Source organism: Xenopus laevis, chromosome 9_10S, assembly GCF_017654675.1.
Source record: "Xenopus laevis strain J_2021 chromosome 9_10S, Xenopus_laevis_v10.1, whole genome shotgun sequence".
Lineage (NCBI taxonomy): Eukaryota > Metazoa > Chordata > Amphibia > Anura > Pipidae > Xenopus > Xenopus laevis.
In genome coordinates, this window is record NC_054388.1 from 115,983,736 (window position 1) to 116,000,115 (window position 16,380).

At 41.9% G+C, this 16,380-nt stretch overlaps 1 protein-coding gene across 1 annotated transcript; it reads right to left on the minus strand.

Moving 5' to 3' along the window:
* Positions 1 to 260: 260 nt before the first annotated feature.
* LOC121398958 (beta-1,3-galactosyltransferase 5-like) lies at positions 261 to 10,615 on the minus strand. The gene is made up of 3 exons (XM_041578623.1): positions 10,464 to 10,615; positions 1,803 to 2,385; positions 261 to 912 (listed from the first exon to the last, which is right to left on the minus strand). Exons 1-3 carry the CDS (start codon positions 10,467 to 10,469, stop codon positions 455 to 457), a joined length of 1,047 nt encoding a protein of 348 aa, XP_041434557.1. The 5' UTR covers positions 10,470 to 10,615; the 3' UTR covers positions 261 to 454.
* Between the last annotated feature and the right edge of the window lie 5,765 nt (positions 10,616 to 16,380).

The following is a 16,380-nucleotide window of genomic DNA, read 5'->3' on the forward strand; positions in this document are numbered from 1 at the left end:
TGTCCATTTTGTGTTTGTCCTGGCCTGAGCAGGCAAACAGGGCTACAGTGGAACCTAGAGAGGTCAGGTCTAGTAAGGATAGGCTATTAACCTTAAGAGGTCACTCTAGAAATGACAGATAGACAGGCTATTCAGCCAAGCACCTTGAGGCTCCTCTGAGGAGTTGAGTGGGATTATGATCCTGGGTACTTAATGCCCAGAAGTAGGGACTAGGTTTCACAGGGAAAAGGCTGAAAGTGTACTGGGTGTACCTCCTCGCTGCTATACATGTTCTCTTCCCTGTGCGGAAAATATATTCTTTGGTTAAGTTATAACCACTGGTGCCCAATTATTGTACCCTTCACCAAGTTATGGTTATACTGCACCCTGCCTTCACAGAATTAAGGTCTAATCAGGAGCAACATTATTGGGGATGAAGCTCATAGTAGAGAATGGTGCAATCAATTTACTATAGCTACCAACAACCTTGGCCTTCCTTGCATTGTGCACTCTGCACCTTTGTCCATATTTTAATGAGAAGCTCTGGTCCTATCCCATGTACCACCAGGGCCTCTTGGTACTTGCTAGCATTAAATGCCAGCCCCCATACATAGAACCGCCTGTCATGTCTGTATGTCAAGTTGGCTGCCAATGCTAAGAACCCAAAGTACACATCATCCAATGGAAAAACTGGGATCTTCTGAGCAGCCTCGTGGAGGTATTTCACAGATGTTCCAGGGAAGAGGAAGCCTCCTCCAGATAGGAAATTGGGGTATTTGTGAAGAGGGTACACTGTTTTGGAGATGGCATACTTGGAAGAGCGCATGACTGCACTGTGACATTGGAGATTGCCATGAAGCGTATTTGGGGAGGAGCCATGCTCTTTAATATAATGCACAATGGCCTTTGGGTTCACATATTCATCATCGTCACCTGTGTAAGGGTAAAAATCAGTGATTAGACAATAAAATAACAATTTGAGAAATGGAACAGACATGGTGATATGGAATGAAGGATCTGGGTATAACTGAATTTGCAGTATTGGGGTTTAGCATAAGTATTGTACCCATTTTATTACATAACCTCTATCAACGTTCACTCCTATATTCTAACTATATTGGTTGGTTTTCTTACATTAACCAAAGGAATTTTAGGATTAAAAAAAATAAGTGTTTGAGCAGAAGGAGGGAGAAGATCCTTCTTATCAGTGCTGGGCCAAGCTGGATGGGTTCCCTAGCACCCCTGGATCCTGCCTGCAGAGGGAACAGTGGGAGGTGGCTGGCTCAGGGCTTGGACTAGGGTAGGCAGAAAGAAGAGGTACATGCCTAGAGCCCCCATTGCACCCTGGGCACATGCCGCTTTTGCCTACCCCTAGTTCTAACCCGGTAGTTGGGCAGGGTGGAGATCAGCTGAAGTGCTTACTCAGATCTGGCCATATATGACCACCTTTAGCTGGGTGTTTATGATAAATCTTTAGAAAACAAGACCATCTATATATACTGATTTTACTTGCATCTTTTTGAACCATGTATATATATATATATATATATATATATATATATATATATATATATATATATATGTGTATATAATTACTTTCATGGAGGAGATATTCATTATTTTCAGCATAGAGACTTTAGGACTGTTTCTAAGTGTCTGAGGAGTATCCCAAATTGTGTCCCTATAAGTTACAGTTAGTGACTCCTGCCTCTAATGGGATAAGGAGGCCTCACACACACAGGAGCATCGGATCCTCCCTCCAGTGGAATTCTATTATTCTATTCTATTATTAGATGAATAAAAAATCAGTTTGCAATACTGACCTTTAAATATGAATTCCACATGTAGGAGCTCAATTGTGACCCATTCCAGAAAGCATCGCTCTTTCAGAGACAAGTTGTGATGTCCTTCATTGAAGTCCCATTGGAGAATGTCACCAAACTCACGACTTTCCAGGGCAACCAGCTTCATTTGCCCAGATACCTCTGTGTGGGCTATCAGAAAGATTGGTTTCACCCAGTATCCTTCCACTTCTACCTCCCGAGCCCAGGTTTGTCGCACTGCACTTCTTCTTGCGCCAGACCTTGGGTGGGATTTAATAGCCATGATAAGCACTGGTTTGGGGTTTCCTAACATTTGTTCTTTCTGAGGGGTGAGAGTGACTGAGCATTTATAGGTTTGAAGATAGGGAAAATCAGATTGGAACTGGGACATGTTCAAGTGGTAAGTGTATAGTCCATCACTGAGGTTGGCAGAGTCCCTGAAGGCAGAAAGTGTGAGATCTAAATGTTGAGTTCGGGGCTGATGCCTTATTTCTTGACTTGTGATCCAAATTCTGGTGACCAGTATGGCTATAGAAACCAGCGTGGTTCCAATCAAAAAGACAAACCTTCTATGCACAATGGCCTGTAAAACAATAGCACATTTTAAAGAGTTTATTTTTTAACCCTTTGTGTTGAATTTCTTCACCAGCACAATCTCCTCCTCTGACTGTTTATTCCTCTGCCTTTTTATTCATTGTAGTGATTTTAAGACTTTCTCCAGTGAAGAACTTTTGGGGCTCAGCATCTGTCATAATTAAGTTATGTATATACAGTATATGTATAGAAATATTGGGGTAACAGTCACCCTGCTATAGTTCCAGGGGTACAAAGGGCACAAATAAGCACTTACCCCAAATCTCCCCCTAACTGGCCTTCAAGCTGGGCCCCTTAGCTGATAACAAGGTTACAAATATATATAAACATTGGGGTGTCATCCTGCTATAGTTCCAGGGGTACCCAGGTTACAAATAATCACTTACCCCAAATGTCCCCCTAACTGACCTTCAGACTGGCCCCCCTAAGCTCATAACAAGGTTACAGATATATATAAACATTGGGGTAACAGTCACCCTGCTATATTTCCAGGGGTACCCAGGGCACAAATTTACACTCACCCCAAATCTTCCCCTACGTGACCTTCAGACAGGGCACCCTTAGCTCATAACAAGGTTACAGATATATAGAAACATTGGGGTGTCACCCTGCTATAGTTCCAGGGGTACCCAGGGTACAAATAATCACTTAACCCAAATGTCCCCCTAACTGATCTTCAGACTGGCCCCCCTTAGCTCATAACAAGGTTACAGATATATAGAAACATTGGGGTGTCACCCTGCTATAGTTCCAGGGGTACCCAGGGCACAAATAAGCACTCACCCCAAATCTCCCCCTAACTGACCTTCAGACTGGGCCCCCTTAGCTCATAACAAGGTTACAGATATATAGAAACATTGGGGTAACCGTCACCCTGCTATAGTTCCAGGGGTACCCAAGTTACAAATAATCACTTACCCCAAATCTCCCCCTAACTGACCTTCAGACTGGGCCCCCTTAGCTCATAACAAGGTTACAGATATATAGAAACATTGGGGTGTCACCCTGCTATAGTTCCAGGGGTACCCAGGGTACAAATAAACACTCACCCCAAATCTCCCCCTAATTGGCCTTCAGACTGGGCCCCCTTAGCTCATAATAAGGTTACAGATATATAGAAACATTGGGGTGTCACCCTGCTATAGTTCCAGGGGTACCCAGGGTACAAATAAACACTCACCCCAAATCTCCTCCTAACTGACCTTCAGACTGGGCCCCTTAGCTCATAACAAGGTTACAGATATATAGAAACATTGGGGTGTCACCCTGCTATAGTTCCAGGGGTGTGCCATATGTTAGGAAATGTAGGGGGGAAGCCTGGTACCCCAAAAAAATGTACACTCTTTTTTGCAGCCTATCACCCTGAAAAAAGGAACGCCAGCCAGCATTCTTGGGACTTTTTTTTTCAACAAAAAAATAATGAAGTGCTACTCTATTGCACTTTGCCTGGTCTGAGGTGGTGAAGGCAAGTCTCACGCAAGAGGTAACGTTCAGTAAAATCTACATCTTAGTGAATTTGCGCAGTTACGTCCATTCGCCAGAGCGCAAATTCGCCTGTCGATAGAGTGTGAATGAGCGCTAGCATCTGTCTCTTTCACTAGTGAAGTGCGCCCATTAGGGAATTGGCAAAGTAATGAAATGACGTCACGCTGGTGAATTTTCGCTAGAATTAGTCACTTTGCCCTTTAGGGAATCTGCCCTCAGGACGGAGCTTTTTTTTGTCCCAGGTTCCTTACAGAGGGTTTTGGGATTCGTAGTCCAGCCCAAGTGTTTTGAGTTGTCCTGAGGCATCTCAGGTGGATAATTAAAAAGGCAGCTCAAGCCAAAGTAATACACTGCTACAAATGTATTGCAACTGCTTCTTCTGGTAATTCTGCTATATCCCTACTTGTATCTATTAACCCCAATAACTATTGTCTGTCAGGCCTATTCTACTTTAGTTCTTTGATAAATATCTCAAGCTCACATCTGTGTCCTCTCCTCCGTGAACAAGAGATATTTTTATAGCCCCAAACCTGGTTCTGGTGTCTGTAAAACTCTGCCCTTTGCTAGCTATTTAATTGATTCATTGATTAATTAGGCTCTGGTTTTCTCAATCAGCTACATATAAATTCAGACCCAGTATTGGGGATGGCACTCGTGTCTGGGGCATGGCACTAGTGCTAATATTTCATAAGTGCTTAGAAATGACAGTTATACACGGCAGTTGGACAAGACATTGACAAGACAAAAGGAACCGGATTATATTCAATCAACAGTGAAGCATCTGGGATAAGAAGAAAACAGATTTGTTTGTACCTGCCAGTTTGTAACTTCTTACTCCAAACATACTTTATCCTGCATTTCTCCTCCTTTCACTCTCATGTTTCATAAAACATTTTCACTACCTCCTCCATCAAATCCCAGTTCTATACAAATCTCAGCCTCTCTCCTCTCCTTCCCTCTCCACACATGAAGTTTATAAAGTACTCGGTTTAGCTATTCCACAAAACTCCTCCTTTTCATACAAACCAAGGACTTATAAATCCCACTGTCACTTAGTCTTTCTTTCCTTTCTATTGCTGGCAGCTGGGGACATTTCCCCAAACCCTGGCCCTTACCCCATCCCAGTTATATCACGGCCACGAGCTCCTTCTCTCCGGAGCAAATTCAAACAGTACAGAACACTTACTCCTATACCCAAAAACCCAGTTAATCTTTCATGTGCTCTCTGGAATGTCAGATCTGTCTGCAACAAACTCACCGCTATACACGACCATTTCATTGCCAATTCCTTTAACCTACTCGCACTTACTGACACCTGTCTCTCTCCTACTGACACTGCCTCACCTGCTGCCCTGTCCTATGGGGGCTACACCTTACTCATACTTACTCATACTTACTCATACTTACTCATACTTACTCATACTTACTCATACTTACTCATACTTACTCATACATACTCATACTTACTTACTCATACTTACTCATACTTACTCATACTTACTTACTCATACTTACTCATACTTACTCATACTTACTCATACTCCCACACCTGCTAACAGACCTGGAGGTGGGGTACGTTTGCTTCTCTCTCCCCGCTGTACCTTTAAAGTTCTTCCACCTGTTCCCTCTCTATCATTCTCCTCATTTGAGTCTCATTAGGCTCTTTTCTCCTGTTTCACTCTGCATTGCTCTTATATATCCACCACCAGGAGCAACTGCACAATTTCTGGACAACTTTGCTGCCTGGCTTCCTTACTTTCTTTCATCTAACATCCCATCCATCATATTAGGTGACTTTAATATACCCGTTAACAACATTAACAACTCTTCTGTCTCTAAACTTCTCTCACTAACCTCCTCCCTAGGCTTATCTCTGTGCTCAGACTCCCCCTCTCACTCCAATGGTAATGCTCTGGATCTCATATTTACCAGACTCTGTTCAACCACCAATTTTACTAACTCCCCATTTCCCCTCTCTGATCACAATATGGTCACATTTCAACTCTCACTAACTCCCTCCTCACCCCCTGCTATTCCCCAAACACGTACTTAGCGTGACTTGCAAGCTGTAGTCTCATCTCTCTTCTTCCTTTGACTCTCTTCACTCTAATATCTCAGCCATCTCATGTCCTAATGTGGCTACTACTATAGTCCTCTCACCACTGCCCTAAATGAGCTGCTCCTATAAAAACTAAACGTTCTAGACCCAAACCACTTCAACCTTGGCATACTGCTCATAATCTTCCTTCAGTGTCTCCTACAATGGAGTATCATCTTCTCCCCTACCTCTTTCTGTTGGGGTTCCTCAAGGATCTGTCCTGGGACCATTACTATTCTCCCTCTATACTTCCTCCCTCGGCGAATTAATCAACTCGTATTGTTTCCACTATCACCTCTATGCTGACGATACTCAGATCTATCTCTCATCTCCTGATCTCAACCCAGAACTCCTAACTCAAGTCTCCTCCTGCCTGTCCGCTATCTCTACCTGGATGTCACAACGCTACCTTAAATTAAACCTCACCAGTAGCATCCCCGAAGTATCCATCATAGTTAACAATTCCACTATCACCCCCTCTCCCCAGATTCTGCCCTGTCATTCACTCCTCATATCCAGTCACTTATTAAATCATGTCACTTCCACCTAAGGAACATATCCAAAATACCATAATTTATCACCCAAGATGCTGCCAAAATTCTTATTCACTCTCTCATCATATCACGTCTAGACTACTGTAACTCTCTTTTAGTTGGCCTCCCCCTCCAGAGACTGTCAGCTCTCCAGTCCATAATGAACACTGCTGCGAGGCTCATACACCTCAGCAACCGCTCCTCCTCTGCCTCGCCATTCTGTCAATCCCTGCACTGGCTTCCGTTACCTTTCAGAATCAAATTCAAATTAATGACCCTGACATTCAAAGCACTTCATAACTCTGACCCACCCTACATCTCTGAACTCATCTCTATATACTCACCCAATCGCTTACTACGCTCCTCTACTGACCTGCTACTCAACTCTTCTCTCATTACCTCCTCACATGCTCACATTCAAGACTTTGCAAGGGCTGCACCCCTCCTCTGGAACTCTCTCCCACGGTCTGTCCCACTTTCTCCCAACCTTTCTGCGTTCAAGAAATCTCTTAAAACGCACTTCTTTCGAGAAGCCTCCCCTCACTCTGCTTAACTACCAAACGCAACACCACATACAATACCACATTTCTCACCCACTTAATTCCATCTTGCCCACTCCCACACCTTGTGTATTACTCCCTTCCCTTTAGAGTGTAAGCTCTTTTGCATAGGGCCTATCTCACCTTTTGTACCTGTATTGATTGTGATGTATGTAACTCCATATGTTCTATATATGTAATTCATGCAATTTAGTTGTATAATCACATTTACTTTCCAGTGCTACGCAATATGTTGGTGATATATAAATTCATGTTAATAATAATAATAATAATAATAATAATAATAATAATAAGCTCCAGTCTGACGAAAAGACACAGAAAAGCTGCCAGTTAGAGGTCACTAAGAGGAATTAAATTCACCCAGGTTTGGGATTTTGTCTTTTCCTGAATGTTCTATGTTTTGGGGAGACAGGCGGTAGGCCTCTTCCTGATTGGTTAGGAAACTGATCCGTGTTAGTTAGAAGCCCATTAAGTGGCAAGGCTTTTATTTTGAATTGTTTATTTTGTTTTGTTTGCTGCAAGTGAAAATAAACTGCTGAAAAGAGTCTACACAAGAGTGTGTGTATGTGTAGAGATCTGTGTAGGAGTCAGCACTCACGTAACCTGGTGCAAACGTGCCTGGGTGCAGTGTCCAAAATTTTAGAATTTCTATCCAACAAAGAGGTCCGCACTCTCAGGTCTTAAAAAATCAAAAATGGTTTATTAGCTAACGGACTAACGTTTCGGCCTCTCCGAGGCCTTTCTCAAAGTACAGAAAGATACAAAATGAAAGCAATAAATACCCTTGGTGGCGGGAAAGGTTAATTGGCTGACATCATCATCATCAACATCACTATGCGTCAAGTACTAAAGTTTATATTTTGATATCACATTAAAATTTGAGACACATTTGTATTAAAACCCCCCATTTTAACCAAATAAGGAATAAAATCTGTGCGTTGTAAAACAAGTATCTGCAACTTAGATTGACACATTGTTGCATAGTATGATTTTATTCCTTATTTGGTTCGTGCACCCGTGTTTATTTTATACTTTTTGACATTTTTCATCTATGAAAGCTGCTACCATGATTGGCGTTGCAAGGCCACTATTGAGATTGACGTTTTTACCCCTTCTCTTTGAGGTCGGTAATGGTCTATATGCGGGGGGTAACAGTCGAAGCCGAGAACAATGGCCGACGTTCTGGACGCTATGATATAACCCCCCCTACATGACCCCCTCTGCAAGTAAAGATTACCCTTAGCGACTGCAGAAGATATACAGAACAGTAAAATCTGTCACCGCAGACATTATGATTCAAGCTACACCAACTGATCCTTGGACATAGACCGGTATGACCCGCTGTATGGATGGTCCTACAACTAAATTGATGGCTACCGCACGCAGGGTGTTACAAGCTATGAAAACGACTCCACATATACGGGTCTGTATGACTCGTTACAGCGTTGCGTCTATACAAAGGCGCCTGAGTATTTGAGATCCTGAAGCCGGCGTTCAGTGGTGAGCTCTGTTATGTTATACTTACCGGGTACCGGCTCTTCTTGTGCGGTGGGGCTACATTCGACATCTGTTTCCCGGTAGGGATCTGGTCGTCGACCTCTGTGGTGCGGGTGAATTGGGGCGGAGCTGCCCCTACACTGCGGGAATTCTACTCTTTTTTTCCTCTGCACAGGAGTCGACAAGTGTTAACCGCTTAAGCAGCTAAGGTGTAACAAGTTAATGTTCGCTCTTGAAATAACTACAGTCCCGGTGCCCAGAAGTGTAAGCCACAAATCCTATTAACCCAGATGACTATATCTACGTCTACTATATGGTTTTTTGGACGTTATGGATATTTGGATTGAATAATATGTCCCACAAGACTTGGGGATTTTTCCACATTATTTTAGGGACTTTGGGATTTTTTATATTTTTTATTCTTATTTTTATTTTTTTCGTTCACATTTTTTATGTATTTTTTCATGCATTTATTGCTATTTGTATTTTGAATAACATACATATCTAGACTGAGGATCTGGATATGAAAATTATATGCACATTTCTTTGAGTATATACAGTATGGCTGCACATAATGCTCATTGTGATATATTGAAAACACGGGCAGCGGTAATATCTTCAATATAAGGGGTTATATTACACGTTTTGGTGTCACACGAGAGAGATAGTACACACTTTCACTTGTGGGATGACGGGTGACCTTATAGGCACCTATCTATATAATACATCATTGACATATTATCGATGGGTTAATGTCAGAAGTATATTGACACACTGGGAAGGAGAGGTTTGTGCTGCATAAATTAGCACACAACAAGGACACCTGACTTGTTTTCGGGATTGCATTCACTATGTATATATTTATTTTTTAGGTTTCTGCTATATTTATAGTTAATGCATTTGTGATATCAAAATATGTTTTATATGTGTAACTTAAAAACTTTAGTACTTGACGCATAGTGATGTTGATGATGATGATGTCAGCCAATTAACCTTTCCCGCCACCAAGGGTATTTATTGCTTTCATTTTGTATCTTTCTGTACTTTGAGAAAGGCCTCGGAGAGGCCGAAACGTTAATCCGTTAGCTAATAAACCATTTTTGATTTTTTAAGACCTGAGAGTGGACCTCTTTGTTGGATATATATATCTATATATCTATATATATATATCCCTTAGATGAAACTCTGCTACAAAACTTGCCCCGAGTGCACAGAACAAATCTTTATACATCGCTGAGAAAACCAACACGACTGGGATTGTGGTTAAAAAAGGAACAGCCAACATGGCATTCAATTTCAGTTCCTACTGGGACCTCTATATCTACTCACTATAATCCAATCAATCTGTCACCACCATATTTATATACTGGGACATAAATGAATATTTAAGAGTTCCCAAAGCCTGGCAGAAGTGACGTGATAATCTATATTCATACTGCCCATAACCCACAAATGTGCAGTACAGAACCAACAATCTTCCAAATGTACCTCAAAAACTCACTTATCACAGAGACTTTTTTTATCTTCAAACATAATTCCAATATTAGCCAATATCATTCAATAGTCCAGCATTCTCAAAACTGCATTACATGGCTGACACCCCCCATTTCATGGATCATCATGCCATAATATTATTGATGTACAGCACAAACTCCCCCATTGTCTTCTTCTCTCCTCCTCCTCCTCCTCCATAGGTTCTTCTGCCCAAGTCTTGGGGTACATTTTCTTTCCATATGTACTATTAATAAAGAACTGTAATTGCAGCCCTGCCCTGCCTGCTCTTTATCTGCCTGAAAATGAACATTTAACATCACAGGAATGGACGGAACAACATTACACTGCCCCCCATAAATAATAATCACCCCCCCATACTGTACAACCATGTGCCACTTACCCCCATAGAGACAGTCCTGTAGGTCTGACTGACTCCAACTCTATCCAAGTTCTGTCTCTTATCTCCCAGGGGTGGGGCCCAACCTGAAAGATTTGTTTTCTGTAACTTTCATTTCCTTATTGATATTAACTGTTATCTCTTCCACTAATCTCCCCATGTAATAGATTCCCCCCTGTCCCCAAATAACTTGGGGATAATGATCTGTATCTCACACATATATTGATATTGTACATCAGTCAGGAACCCCACTGTCCCTCTATACTTCTGCACCCCCAAACCTTGGGATAATGATCTGTATCTCACACATATATTGATATTGTACATCAGTCAGGAACCCCACTGTCCCCTCTATACTCCTGCACCCCCAAACCTTGGGATAATGATCTGTATCTCACACATATATTGATATTGTACATCAGTCAGGAACCCCACTGTCCCTCTATACTCCTGAACCCCCAAACCTTGGGATAATGATCTGTATCTCACACATATATTGATATTGTACATCAGTCAGGAACCCCACTGTCCCTCTATACTTCTGCACCCCCAAACCTTGGGATAATGATCTGTATCTCACACATATATTGATATTGTACATCAGTCAGGAACCTCACTGTCCCTCTATACTTCTGCACCCCCAAACCTTGGGATAATGATCTGTATCTCACACATATATTGATATTGTACATCAGTCAGGAACCCCACTGTCCCTCTATACTCCTGAACCCCCAAACCTTGGGATAATGATCTGTATCTTACACATATATTGATATTGTACATCAGTCAGGAACCCCACTGTCCCTCTATACTCCTGAACCCCCAAACCTTGGGATAATGATCTGTATCTCACACATATATTGATATTGTACATCAGTCAGGAACCCCACTGTCCCTCTATACTGGTACCTCTTATATATAAATGTTGCCCCACCAGTAGTGTTGGTTCTGGCTTATATGTTTGGAGTCAGATTGGCTTCAAGTAGGAAGTTCTTGAGGAAGAATGTGGGTCAGTAGTTGCAGGTCATTGACTGAAATTGTGCCCCAGAGAAGGCTACTGAGTGCTCTGATTTAATTTCTAAGATAATTAATTTACCCCCTATAATATCTTGGCAAAATATTACACAGCACTTGTGGTAACTGTGCAAGAGTTTGTAGCTTCTCAGGGCAGGCACTTCTAAGGAATAGTCATTAGAAATACATGCAGAAAAACCTGTTTTCTTATCGTCCTTCAGGCAGCACACTTGAGATAGCTCATATCCAATCCCTCTGGTAGGACAGAAAAAATATCAACCAATTAAAATAGCCTATATTAACCCCCTCCTTACATCTCCCAGTAGTGTTTTTTTCTGTCCTTTCCAGTGTAGGATGTAAAGGGACTTAAGGTCCGAAGATCCAGACAGGTGACTGTCTGAAGGCCGCGTGAGTAATCACCTTAGGGGACTGTCCCTTTAGGCATACCTGGCGAGTAGTAGAAGCAATCCCTGTATCTCCAGTGGGGATAGAGTTGATTCGCTATGCTGGAAGATTCGGCTCGCCATGCTTCAGCGTGTTCTCGCAAGCGCATTGCGTTTAGTGAGCCGGCGCTTGGTGATGATGTCATCGGTGGTGCCAAATTCAAATCGGTTGGTGAGAACTGAATATATTGAATTGTGGAGGAAATTAGCAGCGTTTTCATCAAGTACATATACCTGGTGGTAGGCCTGTGCTGACTGCTGCTTCTTGTTGTAGTTCCTGCAGATCCGTGCTGTCAGGCTGCAAGCTTGCGTGAGGCTGCATAAGGTACAATAATACTAACCTGTTCAGCCGGTTCACCTGTTGATTTTGACTTTTTTTCATTTAAAGTACACTGTCTCCCTTCTTTCTCTTCCAGATGTCTGTTCCTACTGGATCTGGGAAGAGAAGGAGAAAGTCAAAACATGCTCTGTGTGCTCAATGTGAGCAGCCGTTACCAGAGGATTATAGGCATGCAAAATGTGAATTATGTTTAAATCCTTGTCCAAAAGAACCTGTGATAGATCACAACTTTGTCTCCTGGTTCAAGAAATTTTTGTCGGACACGTTGTCAGAAATAAAAACTTCATCTGCAACGACTCCGGTGACCATGAGTGAAAATGTACAGTCATCAGATACTGAGTTACATTCTATTAGTTCAGATGACATGGATTCTTCCTCATCTTCAACCTCAAAAAATAGGAAGGATGAACTCTTTCTTTTTCCTGTGGAGAAAGTCTCAAAGTTAATAAAGGAAGTTAAAAAAAGTCGTTGGTCAAAAAGAGGCAACTGCTTCTACGTCTGGAATTGGCCAACAACTTCCTTTTTTTGGGGAGAAAAAGTCTGTTGGGTTTCCAATGCATGACTCAATAAAGAAATTATTGGAGCAAGAATGGCAAGGTCCAGGACAAAACAGATTTTTCCAAGAGGTTTAAGCTCATGTTTCCATTTGATTCTGCGGATATAGGTACTTGGGAAGATCCTCCAAAAGTAGATGTTCCAGTGGCTAGATTATAAAAAACTACGTTTCCGGTTGAGGAGTCAGGAATGAAAGATCAGATGGATCGAAGGGCTGAATGCTCTCTTCGTAGGACTTATGTGACTGGTTCTAACACATGTAAACCTGCCATTTAAGCCATTTCGGTTTCAAAATTTTGGCTTAATTCTCTTGAGGAGGAAATCGATGCGGGAACATCAAGGGATGATATTCTTGATATGTTGTATCCCATTAAGATGGCATCGGATTTTTTGTGTGATGTGGCTGTTGATGTGTTGAAACTGGGAGCAAGAACCATGGCGCCAGGGCCGGACTGGGAGTTAAAAGCAGCCCTGGCAAAAACTGTGAAGCAGCCCACATGCATACATCTACAGTACCTGGCAATAAACCCTATACATAAAGACTTTGCACTGTAAAGTGTATGGTGCACAGTGAAGTACTCCTAATCTGATGTGCTACACACTTGCTCACATAAGCGTATAGCAAATATGTAACTGCTGTACAGCTCTTGGCAAAAATGTGGCCATCACTGCAGGTGAAGCAACTTTTTTTCACTGAGAAGTTATTTCCAAGCAATTAATGGTGCGTTCACTGTTGCAGGGCTTCTTGACAGCCCTCTGAGTATTAAAAATGCTACTTTGTCCCATAGTCCTTAGACACTTGCAATAGAACTAACTCACCTTCCATTTAACAAATGTAGTGCAAGGTATAGATTATTTATTGCAGTAATTTGGTTTATTCATCAGAACAGAGAATGTATTTCTATTTGTGCTATTTCTCACAATGGCTGCGAAAGTTCGCCAAAAACTGAAAGAGCTTGGAATGATCTAAAATAGAAAGGAATGGTGACTGTCTACTGCATTTTTTAAACTATAATGCCTTCACCATCTTCCTTCATACAGGGCCACATAGCCAGTAGACAACATGATTAAACTTGAAAAACTTACAGAAGTGGCATATAGAGTGTAGTAAATAGAAGCACAATATAGCTCCACTATTTGAATAAGGACTGTGGTCCTTATAGTTCAACATCACAGGCTAAAGGGCTGCAAATTTGCAATATCATACAGGCTTTCAAAAACTCTCAGAAAACACTGTCACAGCAATTAATGTAGAAATAATCACCAGTACCATAAAATTGTAAAGAATTACACAGGCTAAATCTTTTGCTAAGAGAAAATACAGGGACATTTTTTACCTTTCCAGCTGTACATTGCTTGCTTTGTGCTGGCCCCGCCCCCTTTCTCGCCAGCTCAGCGGGCAATTTCCCGAACTCACAGATGGCCAGTCCGGGCCTGCATGGCGCTTTCTACCGCTGGAAGAAGGGCCTTATGGCTGAAGGCATGGGCTGCAGACACAGCTTCAAAGAATAGCCTTATTGCCATGCCTTTTGAACCTGGTCGACTTTTTGGCAGCCATTTGGATAAATTGTTGGAGAATTTGGAATCAGGGAAAGGAAAAATTCTTCCACAGGATAGACCCAAAAGTCAGAGAAAACATTTTTTTCGTGCCTCATCAAAGAAGTCTCCACCCAGATCATCCTATTTCAGAAGATCTTTCAGATATAATGACAGGCGGAGAGACAGTGGATTCAGAAATAAGCCTTTCAGACCCCGTAATGAGTCAAAAGACTCGTTCCAAAAGAAGGATAACACTCAGAGCAAAGGCTCAAGTTTCTGACGCCAGAAGTCAAGAAGAAGTGGGCGGGAGAATCGCTTATTTTCTTCCTGTTTGGGAAAACATCGGATTCATGGGTCCTTTCGATAGTAAGAGAAGGTTACTATATAGCCTTCCATACACTGCCAAAACAAAAGTTTTGTATAAAAAGGGACATTATACAACAAGAAGCCCTAGAAAAGGCCATATCAGATTTCATCGATATGAAAGTGTTGGAGCCAGTTCCACCATCAGAAATTCGGGAGGGAATTTACTCACACGTTTTTCTGGTTCGAAAACCAGGAGGAAAATTCAGGCTTGTGATAGACTTAAAATACCTCAATCAGTATGTGAAGAAAGAGAAATTCAGGATGGAGACAATTCGGTCAACTATCAATATTCTTCAAGAAAAAGATGCCAAAATGTGTAGAACATGGGCACACTCCACATAATGCTTCTGCAGACAATCTTTTGAAGAAAACTTCTTTTATTTATGAGATCCCAGCAAACGTTTCGGGGACGTGCCCCTTCATCCAGTGCTGAATTGTGGGCACGTCCCCGAAACGTTTGCTGGGATCTCATAAATAAAAGAAGTTTTCTTCAAAAGATTGTCTGCAGAAGCATTATGTGGAGTGTGCCCATGTTCTACACATTTTGGAATTTGAGGAGGCTTTTTGTTTGCAGCAGGGCCTACGTGGAGCACCACCTGTGAGTAATTAAACAGTTTTGCATACGAAACAAGTAATTACAGGGAATGAGTTTACAAGTTTGGATTCAAGAAAAAGATGTCATGATCTCAAAAGATCTAAAAGATGCTTATCTCCATATTCCTGTTCATCCATCCAGCAGAAGATTTCTTCGAATTGCAGTGTATCAGAAATCAATCCTATATCACTTCCAATTCAAAGTACTTCCATTTGGGATCACTTCAGCTCCGAGAGTCTTCACAAAAGTGGTGATAGTGTTGGCAGCTGCACTCAGAAGACGAGGCATATACCTACAGTAGTTCCTTATCTTATATGATTGGCTTGTAAAAGCAGCTTCCAGAGAAGATCTTATTCTTCATCGGGATCTGACATTGAAATTATTGAGAGACCATGGTTGGATTATAAACGAAGAAAAATCAAACTTGCAGCCAACCACCTCAACAAGGTTCTTGGGTCTGGTGTTAGACACTGTCAAGATGAAGGTATTTCTTCCTCCGGACAAAGTGAAATCCCTTTATATGTCGATACAGGAACTCAGACATTCTCATATTGTCTCCTTTCGGAAAGCAATGAGAGTTCTGGGTTTGATGGCAGCATCAATAGAAGCCGTTCCCTGGGCGAAAGCACATATCCGTTCTACAGAAGTGGGATCGATCGATATTTTCATTGGACAAAACATTCAAAGTGTCGGTCAACTTGAAGAGGAAACTGGGTTGGTGGTGCAACACCAAGATGCTATCCAAGGGGAAGTCTTTCGGAAATCCAACGTTCATTTCACTGACAACGGATGCATCTGCCTTGGGATGGGGAGCTCATGTAACAGACAAAATTGTACAAGAGGAATGGTCCCTATGGGAGAGAACTCACTCATCCAATTTCAAAGAGTTGAAGGCTGTTAGGCTTGCACTGATGAGATTCAAAAGTCAACTCAGGAACCAACATGTTTTGGTCCATTCGGACAACAAAGTTGTGTTGTCGTACCTCAACAGACAGGGGGGTACCAGAGTTCCACTGTTAATGAGGGAGTGCCAGAGAATTATGAACTGGGCAGAATGGAATCTTCTCT